Source organism: Serinus canaria, chromosome 3, assembly GCF_022539315.1.
Source record: "Serinus canaria isolate serCan28SL12 chromosome 3, serCan2020, whole genome shotgun sequence".
Lineage (NCBI taxonomy): Eukaryota > Metazoa > Chordata > Aves > Passeriformes > Fringillidae > Serinus > Serinus canaria.
In genome coordinates this window covers 26,771,198-26,785,405 of record NC_066316.1, presented here as the reverse complement: position 1 = coordinate 26,785,405, position 14,208 = coordinate 26,771,198, and the positions used below count along the sequence as shown (strand labels likewise).

Below are 14,208 nucleotides of genomic sequence, written 5' to 3'. Positions count from 1 at the left end.
CTAATGTAATAATACTATACCAGCTTTCATTGAATTATACAGAAAAATCCTGTAGTTCCCTCAAACTGGGCAGCAGAAACATTCTTGAAGCTATATGGGACACTAAGAAACAACTACAAGTTTGGGAATCATGGACTAGATCATGTGGGCTGTCCATCTCAGCACATCAACTCCTTGAAGAGAAACACCACATTTTGCAAAGCACCAGGAACTCCAAATATCCCTAGCAAAATTTCCACTGTTGCCTCTCCTCTTGATATTTTGAGTTAGGGACACCAAGCAAAGCTGAGCTGATAGGCTGCTTCTCAACTATCACTGCAGCCTTTCACACTGGTAAGTGTTTAACTAATATTTCTCTTGGCCTCCCCAGTCTGCCTTTTTGACTTGTGCTTGGACTGGAATTTTTTGAAGCCAGAAACCACCATTTCACATTAAATTGAAAAAAAAATTACCAAACATTCATAGGTATTTTCTGTGATTAGGAGTCCCTGAAAATCCCAACAGTCAGTACCAACTAAAAAATTTTTATGGTGTTCCCACTGCTTGGGAGAGTCCAGTATTCAGGGATAGATCATGTTCCTACAACATCCCACTGAGTCTGCTAAAACCAGAGCATTTTTGCCTGAAGTTCAAACCTACATATTACATTTATTCCTATATATTACATTTATTCCAACTTCAGTAGTACAACTAACTGGAAACTCAGTGCATCACTGCTCTCTGACTGAAAACACCACTCCAACAGCCACGAGTGTGATCAGTTCCTTGCTGCTTGCTGAGCAGCACAGCGGGGACGTGCTCTGGATGACAGCAGCTGGGCAAATGCCACAGAGCCTCAGACACTGGGATGCTTCTGAGCCCTACTGGCACAAGGATCTTACTGGTCCAGCAGAGTGACAAAAAAGGGGAAGGAGCTGGACTGCTGGGAATAATGGCAGTATGGATATAAGGGAAGTAATGACATGGAAAATGAAGGAAAAGTTACGGCAGCTGGGACTTGAGGGCAAGGTGATAGTGGTGGATTAAGGAGAAAAGTGGGCCAAGAGGCCAAAGGTTCAAGAGGTGCCAAGGCACTGTGGGGTCCCAAGGAAGGAAAAGACAATGAAGCTCAGAGGAAAAGAAAAGCAAAAAGATTCCTCAGTGACTCCAAAAGGAAGCATGTGAGAGTGAAAACATAGTGGACACAGCATGAATGACTTTAAGCCTTTCCTTTTCCAATACATTCTCAGACATCACTTTCTAAGGCCATGGATCAATCTCACCTTGAAATAAAGGGAAGCTGACAGATGCCAGAAAGACTTATGCAATGAGTAAATATGGTCCCAGCAAGTAAACTGTACTTGGAATAGATGTTTGTAGAGATCTATAGCAGGACATTTCATTCACGTAGCCTGCTAGCATTGACAACATCAAAATCTTTTGCACTATTTTAAAAGTTGCACTAAAATTTCTTGACCATCTTTAAGCCAGAACAGATAAAGAAAGACAGAGAATTGGCAGCATAAAGACAGAAGAGATGATAAAGAGGAAAATGAAGGAAAACAGGGAAGGGCACTACTGTCTTGCTGGCTTTTAATCTGTGAAACAAAGCAAAGCAATTCCAGCCATTTCCTCATCACCTATGCAGAGGATGCATCAGTCTTCCCCTCATCTTTCCACCACTATTATATCTGCTGCATTGCTACCACATCACTCTCTAAATATACTTATAAATATTAACATTGTCAAAGCCATCTGTATTTTAATGATATTAAAAAGGACAGTGTACTGAAGAATGGAGAGTCCAGATTTCTTAGAAGAAATCCCTGTCCCCCATAATAATAGTTTGTAACTTATTTATACTCTCAAGTACTAAAAGATACTAAGCTGGAAACACTATGTATTACATTTCCCTACTCTTCATGTAAGAGACAAAGATACCAAGGGGGCTTGCTGTTCAAACAATGCAGACATGAAATTTATTTGGTAATATCTAGCCATTATTCATGCTTTTTTGTTCCTGCCTGTGATGAAATTGCCCAGCAGGACACCAGAAACAAGCAAAATTATTCTATTGTCTGGAACAATCAAATCAGCTTAAGTTAGCTGATATAGGGCAGAAATGGCTGCCTGCAAGCCTCCGATGGAATCAAACTTTGATTTTTTTAATTTTAAAAGCTATGCTTTGACATTATTTCTGTTCCTCAACAGTTCAAGCCCTAAAGAGTTCAGAGGGAAAAAAAAACCTCTTAGAACTGTGTAGCATTTCTCTAACACTGCTTCCAATAAAACAAACATTAAAACTCCTGTTATATTTAATGGGAACATGCCAATATCTCTAGGTTTCTTAGCTGTGCTATTCAGAAATACGTGAAATCTTGGCTTCTGTAAGGTCTGTTAAATTACAGCAATTATACTTTAGTATCATTGACATTTTTACCTCTTGGAGGAATGCAAGTGAGAGGACACTCAGAAATCAACTTTACTAGCAATTCAAGCTACTGACTGAATAATGATCAGAATAGATAAGAATTCTGCAGATGTTCTTGCACCACATTCATTTGCATTTTCTTTACTAAAATATAGTGCAAAGTACATAAGTGCCATGAAAGTTACACAATCTCTAGAATGGCTTATTAGCTTTACAGTTGCAGCTTCATATTAATACTACTGAATATACTTTTTATATTGCCTGGTGACTGCCTGCCAAACAGGAAAGTACTCACAAACACAAGGTTAAAACTTTTTGTCAGCTTCTGTAGTAACCACTTTCCCCCTAAATAGTTGAAACTCCTGTAACTTCTACAACTTGCATGACTCAAAATGGGACACAAAATACCCCACTCTTCAGGTCTTGCTCTGGTCAGCTTGGCAGAAAGGTTTGTTTGAACCTCCCCAGCCCAAACTATCAGTTTTCCAAGCTGTCTATGGATTTCTGATCTTATTCCATAACCAAATACTTCCAGCCTTACCTTTCCATGGGGATGGAGGAAAAGTCTCTTCTCAGTCCTCTCTGACCACAATTATCCCATTACTTGCCTGCTCTATTGTTCCCAAACCCTCTCTTACCATGAAGTGCAGATGTCTTTCTCTTACAAGATAATAGCTGGGGTGGGGGAGAGGAGATTAAGATAGTATTGGGTAAAGCAGAATTCAGCCAGCCAATTCCAAGCCAAAAAGCTCCTGTCTCCAACGTTTTAAAACTGTATTCACAGTCTCCCTTCAAAACCCAAAAACCTCCAAAAAGTTCATTTAAATGAGTTTTTTACAGAGTGAAAACAAATCACATTTAGTTGCCAAGTTCTACAATTCCAACTTAAATCAAATCCTCATTTTGGCAATATTTAAAGAATTCTGGACATGGAGGACAGAAATTCAGTTTGATGCTAGAGAGCAGAAACCAGACTTACATATGCAAGACTTGCAGAAGAAGAATAAATCAGTAAGAAAAAAATACAAGTAAAAGATGTTGTTAGCTGTTATTTATTCTTGGTTTTCCTTTGGAGAACAGGCCCTTGTTGAGGGAATAATTTAAACTGGCCTGTATGACATCCAGTGAACCCAGTGGGATCAGAGGTTTACTCAGACCCGTGAAGTTCTGCACAGTAGCTATGGAACCACCTTAGCTGGAATAATGACATGCACTGCATTAAAACTGGTACAAGAAGGACATGCAGGAATTGTTTTCACTCCACTTGGACATTTCATAAAGTCTAGATGTGAACTAGTACCTATGAACTGGACTCTGCTACTGTAACTTTTTTCTAACAAATCCTTTCTATAGAGTTCAATAGAGTTATTTTCACTATGTGGAACTTTGCCTCAGTACTTGGTATTAGCAACAATAAGATTAGGTTCTGATCAGTGGTGGGATCAACTGCTGTCCTACAGCTGTGATAATTCAGTGTTAAGTGAAATGCATGCTCCACTACACGCTTTTCATGCCCTGAGCAATATTTTTTCACATCTGAAGTGAGACTTCCAAAGCTATATACTCAGCAAAGCAGACCAAAGAACCCCAAAGTGGGTCAGTGGTCACCATACAGCCTCCAACCAGCTGATTTGCCTCTGCCAGCTTATCCCTGTCTCCTGCACGTGCAGCTTTCTGCTGCTGCCAAAAGGGCAGCTGGGGTACGCGCTGCAGCAGCAACTATTCATTACCCTCCTCCAGGTTTCTCCCCATGCCTCATCTCTTCCTTTCCCCACTTTGCCCTTTCTCTCTCCCTGCAGTAACAACAGCAGAGGCAGCATTTTCCCCCCCTCTATTGCTTCTCAGCAGACTGGGAAGCACTGCAGGTAAGCAGGAGCTGTTAGGAGAGAACATTTCTAGCAGGGAGTAGGAGTAGATTTATGCAGCTGTAGAAAGGAATTGATACAAGACAGTGGGTGAGCTGTGTGTGACTGTACCACATCCCCAGCAGAGAGGGAAAAGAGAAGGCACGGGAGGGAGACAGACTGTGGGAGAAGGCAAGGAAGACCCCTATATGTACAAAGTTCTCTCCAAAATCTCTCAGCTCCTCTTGACAATCACTTACCCTCAGAATGAGAGAGTCCCTGTGAAACCCTGCTGAGCCCCCTTAGCTCTCAGCTTTGCCCCACAAGCCTGACATACCCTGCTCCATGACCTCCTTGTCATGCAGAAACCTCTCAAACAAGACCCCAGCAATTTCCCTTTCATCTCAACAAATATGATTCCGAGAACAGCTTTTCAGCAGCCCATGAACCACAGTTTAGATGAGATCTGAAGTTTTTGCAAGTGAAATCCTAGGTCTTTCAACACCACCAGCCACAAATAAATTCAGTCAGCAGATGAAAATAAAAATGAAAATACACTACAGTCACTTTCTGCCAGCCCAGTGCCAGCCCTCAGCAGTGCACGGCACAAGCAGAGGTGAACGCACAGGGTGACCTGCACTACAGTGATGACAATTCCATTCTCTGTCTGCCAGCTACAACAGATCACCTGCTGGCTGAAAGGAGTTCCCATTCCAACAACAGAAATGGCATTAAAAGAAGGGAAAAAAAAAAAAAAGGCACCTAAGTAGTCTTTCCATTTCATTCAGATTAGAGGCACTGGAAAGAGACAGTTCTACTTCTCACATCCATGGACAGCTCACTGACCAAGGACTCTGAAGAGCTTTAATTCCTCCCCTGCTGCTGCCTTTCGGGTGACATTCAGAGCTCAGATAACCTAGGTGTTTAACTGTATAGACTGCAGCTTCTTCCCCATGCCATTTCCTATAACTCATCATCCACTTGCGACTGAGATATATTAGATTAATTCATTATAAATTTGCTTTATACAATGGTGGCACAGTTGCACAACTAACTTCACACTGGCAAAACAGAAATAAGAAAGGATGATTTTAAAAAAGTATAATGTTTAAAATTTAGATCTGAAGAAGCCACACTGAAAGAAGAAAAATAGTATGGAAGATATTTTAACAAAGAAAAGCTCACTAAAATCTATGTGGGTTTTTTTTTCCTGACAGCATAAGAGGTTTTTTTAAAGACAGCAGAAAATTAAATCTCTTTCATTAAGCTAAATATAGCTGTAAATTATTTTCAGTGGAAATAGAGGCTTTTCTTGTTAAATGTTCTGATGTTCTCAATGATTTAGTGAGTTCTGCTACTCAGCCAGCAAAAGGATTTCTTAGGACAACTCAATAGGTTTTCTCATGTACTGCCAGGCTAATGGCTAAGACCCTTAGATGGAGTCTTTGGCATAGGTCCAATTATGCTGATTTCATCTGTCATCAACTCTGGAAAGTGGACTTGAACTCAGAACCCATACTACCAATCATCCACACACATAAACATTGATCATGATAATTTGCAGGAGTGGAACCACACAGCTAAATATCAATGGAATTTTCCTTCCTGATCTCAATTCCACTGATTAAAATGTAGCTGCAATGCCAACTCAAGTGAATCATTTACATATGCCACATGTAAGGAAGTTAGGTAAAAACATACTTTATTATTACCTGAATTACCTAACTCAAAAAAATGTAGCCAGAGCTGTGAAGTTGCTAGTTTCTTTTTCAATCAGAACTTGCAGGTTGTTTATTGTTCTGTACTTTTTGTTTTTCAAAGAGTAAGTTCACCAGCATCCTCTTGAATTCTCGGTGCAATTCTGTATGACATTTTCCGTGCTTACAAAAAGCCTGAAATGTCATAAATCCAAAGCTCTCTTAAAAACTGCAGTGTAACCATGACTAAAAAAATCTTCAAAACTGACACTTTTACTGTGCTGTGTCTGTATTGATGCCCTACTGGAAAAGCAGCCATCTTTTTAATTGTCACTATACTTATTTCAGAAACCTAAACAAGTGTTTTCTATTGATCTTACCAAAACCCCACAAAACTATGTGTTTTGTTTAAAAGCTTTCATCCAGCAAACTCTGAATCACTGTTTCATGCCACAACTTTGAACAATTAAAAAAAAAATAAAATATATATATATACATTCAGGGAGTATATGTATCATAAGGTTAAATGCAACTGCTGAACAGTCTGTAGAAGAAAGGAGCCAGGATTTTGCATATCTATCTGACTTGTATTAATACAGTAAACATTATTGTGATTTCAAGCTTTGTACTTGTTTATCATTAGTGTTTCCACTGTAACCATGGCATCCGTATATAGCACAGGCCTAAGAGTGAGAAAAATATCCAGTATTTTCCTAAAAAATTTCATCTGAGAAAAAATACAAGGATTTGAGCAACAGCAAAAGCCAATCAAATATGGTGAGCTGGCTAATTTGAGAAACAGTTTCCTCTTAGGGGGAAAAAACCCCAAATTTTTTAATTTTTTTTTTTTTTTTTTGTGACTCTTTTTTGCATTTTGGATTTCTGACAAAAACCTAGAAACCTAGAAACATAACCTTGACCCTAGTGCAGATATTATAAAACAAATTCTGAAATTTCCTTAAAAAACCCCCATGCAGTACTACATAAGATCAAAAGCATTAAAGCTTAATATGTTTACAAGACCTTTACAAGACATTTTCTCAACCCTCTTCTAATAGTGACTGTCCAGTCCTGTAATAATTGTTGCATCATGATGAAGGTAAGGAGGGGCAGCAGTGTAATTGCTCCAATCACACTCAGCAAGTACTTGGTACCCAGTTCCAACTTTCAGGACTGCTTAAAGGGAAACCCTCAGAATGGCATAAAAAGACTTGGTGGTCTTCAAGTGTGTTTTGAGTGTGTAAGCTGCATTTATTTGATATTTCAGGCAATAAAGAAGAATGGGTTACTGTGATTGCTGGTTTTAATTTGCTTGTTACAGAGTTCAGAAAGAATACTACAAAAATATCTGCTTTAAATGCCAAGAGTAAAATGAAGGAACTAGTCCTCTTATTAAACAGAAAAAACTGACTATCATACCAGCAGATCTGAGCCAAATGGTGGTTTAGGCCATGTGCATTTTCCTTGTAGTGTGAAACTCATTCACTTTGCAAACAACTTCTTTTGCAGGTTTTAATACAGACTCCAGACACTGATGAAGATACCAATAAATCTATTTACTTCAGTATGGACTCTATAGAGATGTCCTGGCCACAGGTCTTTTGGTAACTCAAGGAAAAAAGACACAAAACTGTAATTTTGTAAGAGCCAGTTCTTTGAAGTCCCTATCTATTAATCCAATAAACACTCAGCATTAGAATTACAGTGACACACTCAGTAAAAAGGAAGATTTTGCAAAGGGTAAAGCACAATGCTAAAAATACTTACCACCCCCCGCTCCCTTCTAACTGTGATACAGGGGGAGGTGTATGCTGCCTTTGTAGTACATGAACACAATCCTAATGGTAAGGATTTACAGTACAAAACAAGGTAAGTGGTGTTTCAGAAGCTGCATTATATTGAGCTGACCAGTTAGGAACCACTGCCATGTCCTCAATTCTGTCACATCAACAGACAACAAGCATAGTCACTCCCTCGTCTCCTCCCACCCACTGAGTGCTGGACAGCAATGAATCCTGATGCAATAAAAGCCAGCATTTATCTGATTCAGCTATCTAGTTCCTCACAGATCCTGTTTACAATGGACCTCAACCTGTTAAATTCCACTATTTATCTAGGGAATCCGTTCAGACATTTGAGTTCACCTTAAATATCAGAGCCAGGATGCACCACAGTCCCACCAAAATTCAAACTTGGCATCTGGAATCTGCAAGGTTCTTCCAGATTTGGTGACAAACTCATAACGTACCATGCACAAAGAGAACATACAAAATTATTATTCTTTCACTAAAAATCTGTGCAGATCTCCTCATCCCACTAGTCTCCAAGATGAAACCTCACTTGATTTCAGGAGAGTCCCAACTTGATTATCATTCAATACAGGTAAAAGACATCTGCAATACTGCTGCATTTGTCTTTTCCTGTTTTAGCTATTTTTCCTCCTTCTATCACCCACTTTCACCATTTGAGCTTACTGATGTGTAGCTTTTATAGAGCATCAGAATAATCTAGATCCTGATTATCACAAAGCAACACATAGGCAGCAAAAATGAAAAAGATTTTTAAGTTGTAAACATAAAAGTTTTAACAGCAAAGTTGATCAGCTCCTAATCAGCATAAATAGAGTCTAATTCTTTCATGCCCTTTCATCATTTCCCCATCTCTATATAACTGCATTAAACAAAGAAGCCCCAAAGAATACATAAAACTCAGACCTATTAACCCTAGCTATTTTTTCTTTGGTCCTGGGTTCTTTGTGTGTTTGCCAAAAAACTACTAACTAGTATCCTTGACCATGAAAAATAAGTACACAAAAAGATGAGCAAATATCATTTCAGATGGCTGGTTGAGCAGGGCACACTGAAAATGGGATGATAGCTACTATTGTTTTATTATACATCTCATTTAAAGGATATCCACCGTTTAACAGTTTAACTGCAAAAAATGTGAAATGTGCATATTCATGTTTCCTGCTTCTTCTTTGTTTGATTGGTTTCTCCCTGTTAAATCACACTACCTGAGGATGTCAGAGCAAGGATTTTCCAGCTTTTTTGTACTCCCACTGAGGCACATTAGCCTCTGGGTCTTAAAGACTCTGTGAAAGCTGCTAAGACACGTTGTGTGTACAGACAACAGAATTTCTCTAGTTGGGCCCAAATTCCACTAGGACCCTTTCATCAGTCATGAGCATTTGAAGAAGCATTGCGTTAGATCTACGCAGAGAGGTGTCGATCATCTGAAGGAAGGAAGGAGGAGCATCAGTATTGATGCAGTCAGCTCTCAAGTGACAGGAAGACCCTGAGATGTCTCGTATCAGAGGTCAGGTCTGGATTTTTAAGGTTCATCATTGCCAGGCTAACCAAGAGTATTCACCCTGAAATGATGAAACTCATCTAAGCGCTGGATCTGGGTTTTGCGGTAATGTTTGGAACAGATGCATTTGGTTCAGGTTCTTCAGACTCAGTAAGACAACTCGATCTGTATTTATGTCACATAATTTCAGAAACTTGTGAGGTAACTATATACCTCTTACTTAGATTCAGCATATTTTTCTTTCCTGCCTCGCCTGTAGATAACATGCATGAGTTATATAGTAACCATGACTATCTCAGTAAAACAAAGTGTGGAAAAAATGAAAAGCCATCAGAGGCATTACATGCCCTTGGCAACCTAGCTCTGCAAGACAGATGTTGCATGCAGAGCCATGCCACTGAAAATCGCATGTACACGTATGTATCTACAGCGTGAACACTTACCCAGTCCTCGAAGTGACGGCTCCCGTTCTGCAGCAAGTCCTCAAACTGTATAGTGCAGTTAGCTACAAAATCGTCGTACCCGATGGGGGCATCATGGAAAACAGCCATCTCTATCTTCCTGCCATTACAAACGTCGGTGACAAATTCATCGTTCCAAGCAGGACTGTTGGTCTTTTGCTTGGTGGAGGTCTGCCCGATCCTGGAGTCATCCACATTGAGGGCGATGTAAGGGTCCAGCAAAAAGGTCTGTGGCCTGGGACCCACTGCATGCCTCAGAGACCACGCCGTGGGTTTCAGATTCACCGCCTCGCAGATCTTGATTTTCAGCAAGCCATTGAAAACCACCATGGCTGGATAGCTGCACTTTTCCCGGGATCAAACACTCGCTCAACGCACTCGCACCGAGAGGGAGGGAGGGAGGTCTCGCCAATAAATAGGAGGGCAGGTCTGGGAGGTGGGGGAGCAGGGTACGGTGCGGGTCTCTTCGCCTGGCTGCTGCTGTTACCTTTGATTATTTAGCCTTTGCTCTTGCGACACCCAGTGAATACATTTATTTTCTTGCCCGTGTTTCTAACGGAAAACAAGGGAGGGGGGCCGCCAGGGAGGGGGAGGCGGCCGCGGCTGCAGGAACCCCCGAATGCTATCAAAACCCGAGCATAATCAATCCGGGGGTAAGCAAGAGCCTTCTCCCTTCACCCTGACCATAATCCTGGATCAGTCCTCGCAGAGGAAACAGAGCCGCGATCCCGGGCTCCCGCACACGCCAGTCCTGCCCGTGCGCCGCACAACAATACACACACACGCATACACACACACTCACGCACACACACGGATCAGAAGCACCGGCCGACCCACCAGCCCTGCCTACTGCACAGCCTCCGCTCAGCAAACATCCACCCGGGGACCTTCCATCCGCGCCGCCGCCCGCAGCCGCCCGTCCTGCGCCGCCGCCGCCTCCTGCTCCGCCGCCGCCAAGGCCCAGGACCCAGCGGAGCGACCCCCGCGCATGGGGGGCGCCGGCAGCGGAGCGGCCCGCGCGGGTCTCGGCGGGCTCCGGCTGGGCGGCCGCCGCCCTGGCGATGGGCAGAGCCGCCGCCGCCGCCTCCCTCCCGCCTCCCTCCCGCCGGCCGCCCCCCGCCCGCCTCCCGCCCGCCGCCTCCCCTCGGCCGCCGCCGGCCGCCTCCCTCCTCGCAGCCCCCGCCCGCTGCCGGTGCCGCTCCGCCGCTCGCTCCAGCGCAGGAAATGCGCAAAAGACGTCAGTGTGTGTGTGTGGGGCGAGTGAGCGGCGGCGGCGGCAGCCCCGGCCGTGCGTGTGTGTTTCTCTGTGTGTTTGAGTGTAGAAAGTTTTGCCTGTTGGGGGAGCAGCGCGGCCGCCACCAGTCGGGAACCGCAGCGGGGGTCGCGCTCCCCGGGCAGGGCTTGCTGCTCCTCCACACCCGCCGGGCTGCTTTCCGCCGGGGACACTGTCCGCCCCGGCCCCACGCCTCCTCCGCCTCCTCTTCCTTCTCCTCACAGGATAAAGTGATGAACCAAACGTGGATAAAGCACCCCCGGACGCCTTCCTCCCCGACCGCCTTTATTAACGTGCTTGACCACCACGGTCCTGCGCGGACCGGGACCACCACTCTGGCGCCGCGGTGCCGGCGGACGCCCCTTCCCGCAGGGCTTCCCGCCCCTCGCCCTTCTCTCCGTGATCCCCGGGACGCCTCTGCCCGCGCCTGACGGGCAGCGAACTCCGCCGCCCCCGCCCTGCCCCGCCGCCTGACAGCGCCGAGCCCCGGCCCGCGTCTCCGCCACCCCCGCCCACCGCGGCAGCGGCACAGACAGCGCTACGTCAGCGGGGGACGGGCCGGGCCGGAGGAAGAGTTTCCCCGCCGTGTGCGAGCGCCGGGAAGTGCCGAGCGCCGCCAGGGGAAGCGGCCTCCCGGGTCCCGCCCCGCCCGGCCCGGCCCGGCCCGGCTCGGCTCGATCCGACCCGGCCGGGAGGCGCTGCCTGGGCTGGGACAGAAGCCGCCTATTGGCCGCCCGACGCCCCGCGGCTGTGGGGCACTGCCAGCCCCTTTGTCTGCCGCGATCACCTGGCCCGTGCCTGCCCCACCTCAACCCGCGGCGCCTCCCCGCTGCCCCGAGCTGGCGCTGAGCGGGAGACCGCAGGCCGGCGGCCGCCACTGCCCTGCAAGCGTACTGAAAAGGGGAAAAAAAAACCCCAAAACCTTCTGAAAGGGGAAAGGGGTGTGCATACTGTGTTCTTGAACGTTATCTACACGTAATGATAATTTTTCATCACCGTGGTATCAAATACCCTATGAAACACCCTTGAGGCTACATGCAGCCTGACTTTTTCCTCCTCAGATCTAACGCACTCGGGATCTGGATGGTTTCCCATGCTGAAAATTATTGCTGCCTTAATTATTTTTAGCACTGATTTTGCCTTTGTGTGTGTGTGTGTGCTTGTGTTGAGAAAGTCACCAGGAAATGGATGGACTTTGCCCTTTGATGGGATTTCAGTTCGCTGTAATATGACAAGAGAAAATGCATCAGTCCTGGCACTCAGGAGAGCAGCTGGGGTGCTTCGAAGAATCAGCCAAAGTAGAAAGAAGCTGGATTGCCTAGATCCAGTTGAATAAGAACATAAAAGATGAGCAACCAGTCCTTGATCTGGACCTGATATTCCTGACTGGAGAGGAAAGAACAGATAATTATGGATTTCTGCAGATAATGGCTCAGGAGGCAGGTGTTATATTTGGAGCTAATGAAACAGCTCCAGTATCTGTGCTTCCAGAGCAGTTTCCAGATAGGAGATAGGGTACTAATGAAGCCAATGGGTCATGAGAGCATTCGCGTTAATGGAAGACAGACTTTCTGGTGCCTGTTGCCACTTAGTCTACTAGTCAAAATAGAAGTACAGTAAAATCTCAATGTTCATTATCATCTTGACAATCTCCAAGCAGAATCGTTTGATACAAAGCTGTGGTATGGAGCCAATTATGGGAAAGGTTTTCCTTTGCAATTCAGCCTTTCCTGGGCTCACAGCAGCCGTGATACATCTATCATGTTACTTTTGTAAAAGACCATACTCGCAGGCCCCACCAGAAGTACAAGAAGGACCTGCTCCTTTCCTCCCAGCTCCATTCACTACCTGATGCATATAGTACTATATATTATGCTATCTGGTCTTACATTTAGTGTGTGAGAAAGGACACTATAATTAAATCTTTTGTCTGGATATTTTTGTGGTCTTTCTCAATAAGGGCAATGTAAATAGTATGCTCCATTTCCTTAGATACTTATTGGAAAACATGAAAGCCAAACTGATACACTGATTTTTTTTCTGGTTATTTTTAGAGAACTACAACTGTATGTATTCTGTTTGCCCAAGGTAGGTAAACGGAGTCTCCATGGTGAGTTTAATGACCTAGCATCTCTCTGAGATTACACATGCATATTACAAAAACCTGAATAAATACAGACATTATTAACACAGCATACAAAATAATAAATAGACCTTATATTTGGCTAATTACATATACAGTCTACTGCATACCTAGCTAGGCCCTTATCCCTAATTTGAGCCATCTGCACTTTTCCATACACTGAAGCAAGTTAAAGTTTGGTTTCACAAATTATTTCTTCTAAGAATAAATGTCTTGCCTGCATGAGCAGGGATTTATACAAGTTCACTTAGGATCAGACAGCTCCAGCCTTACACTGCTTAGAAAAATACAAACATCTTGCACAGTTTTAATTTGGTTTTATATTTGGGTGGGGTTTTATGTTTGTTTGGTTGGTTTTTTTTAACTTTATTTCAGAAAAGCATGTCTATGTCAAGACTGAACTTTTATCACTAAGCAGTTCTTAACCAACGTACCCTGCAACAGTATTCTTAAAATCCAGTAACTCAGGTACAGGGAGCAACATTACAATGCTTCTTGGAAGTTCATCTAAAAACTTGGCTCAGTGGTTGCAAAAACTCTGAGTAATAGAAACAAAGAACATTCCAAGTACCATTTTCCACTTGAAAAGTTTTTTAATATTTTCTCTAAATAAAAGTATTTTAATATTTTTCTGCTTGCTTTCTGCGCATACGGAAGGATTTGGTTCTTTAAGAGCAGAAGAGCAAAAGCTATTCTGTTTTGCACCAGGAGATCTGGAGAGGAAGATGCAGCACTTGCAGTATTTCCCCTGCAGAAGGGCAGTAAGAAGTATTCCAGATGCACTTCTATTCTCCCTTACAAAGGCTGCAGTAAACCATGACCAGAAGTTTTATTACATTTTAGCTATTTTCCCCAGCTAAGTTGTTTGGGAGTTTTTTAATACACGGAGGGTCTACAGGGTATCTAGACTCAGGACTGGTTAAGGTGGTCTGTCTACTCTCCAGAAGTAACTTTTGCTGGTAGAAGCCCCTTTGTTCAGCACTCTGAGAGCAAACAGCCTTTGTGTCAGGGCTGCTCTTGCTGTGTGCTGTTCAACTGGAAAAGGAAAAGACCCCCAAGAGATCATAA

The 14,208-nt window shown here is 43.8% G+C and overlaps 1 protein-coding gene across 1 annotated transcript in view; it reads right to left on the bottom strand.

Annotated features, from left to right (window-relative positions):
• The window catches only part of PRKCE (protein kinase C epsilon), a 282,377-nt gene extending 272,320 nt beyond the window's left edge, over nucleotides 1-10,057 (bottom strand). Inside the window, exon 1 of the mRNA XM_009091270.4 lies at nucleotides 9,707-10,057. Coding sequence (XP_009089518.1) covers nucleotides 9,707-10,054 — 348 coding nt within the window. The 5' untranslated portion in view covers nucleotides 10,055-10,057. The remainder of the gene's footprint in view (nucleotides 1-9,706) is intronic.
• Nucleotides 10,058-14,208: the final 4,151 nt, after the last annotated feature.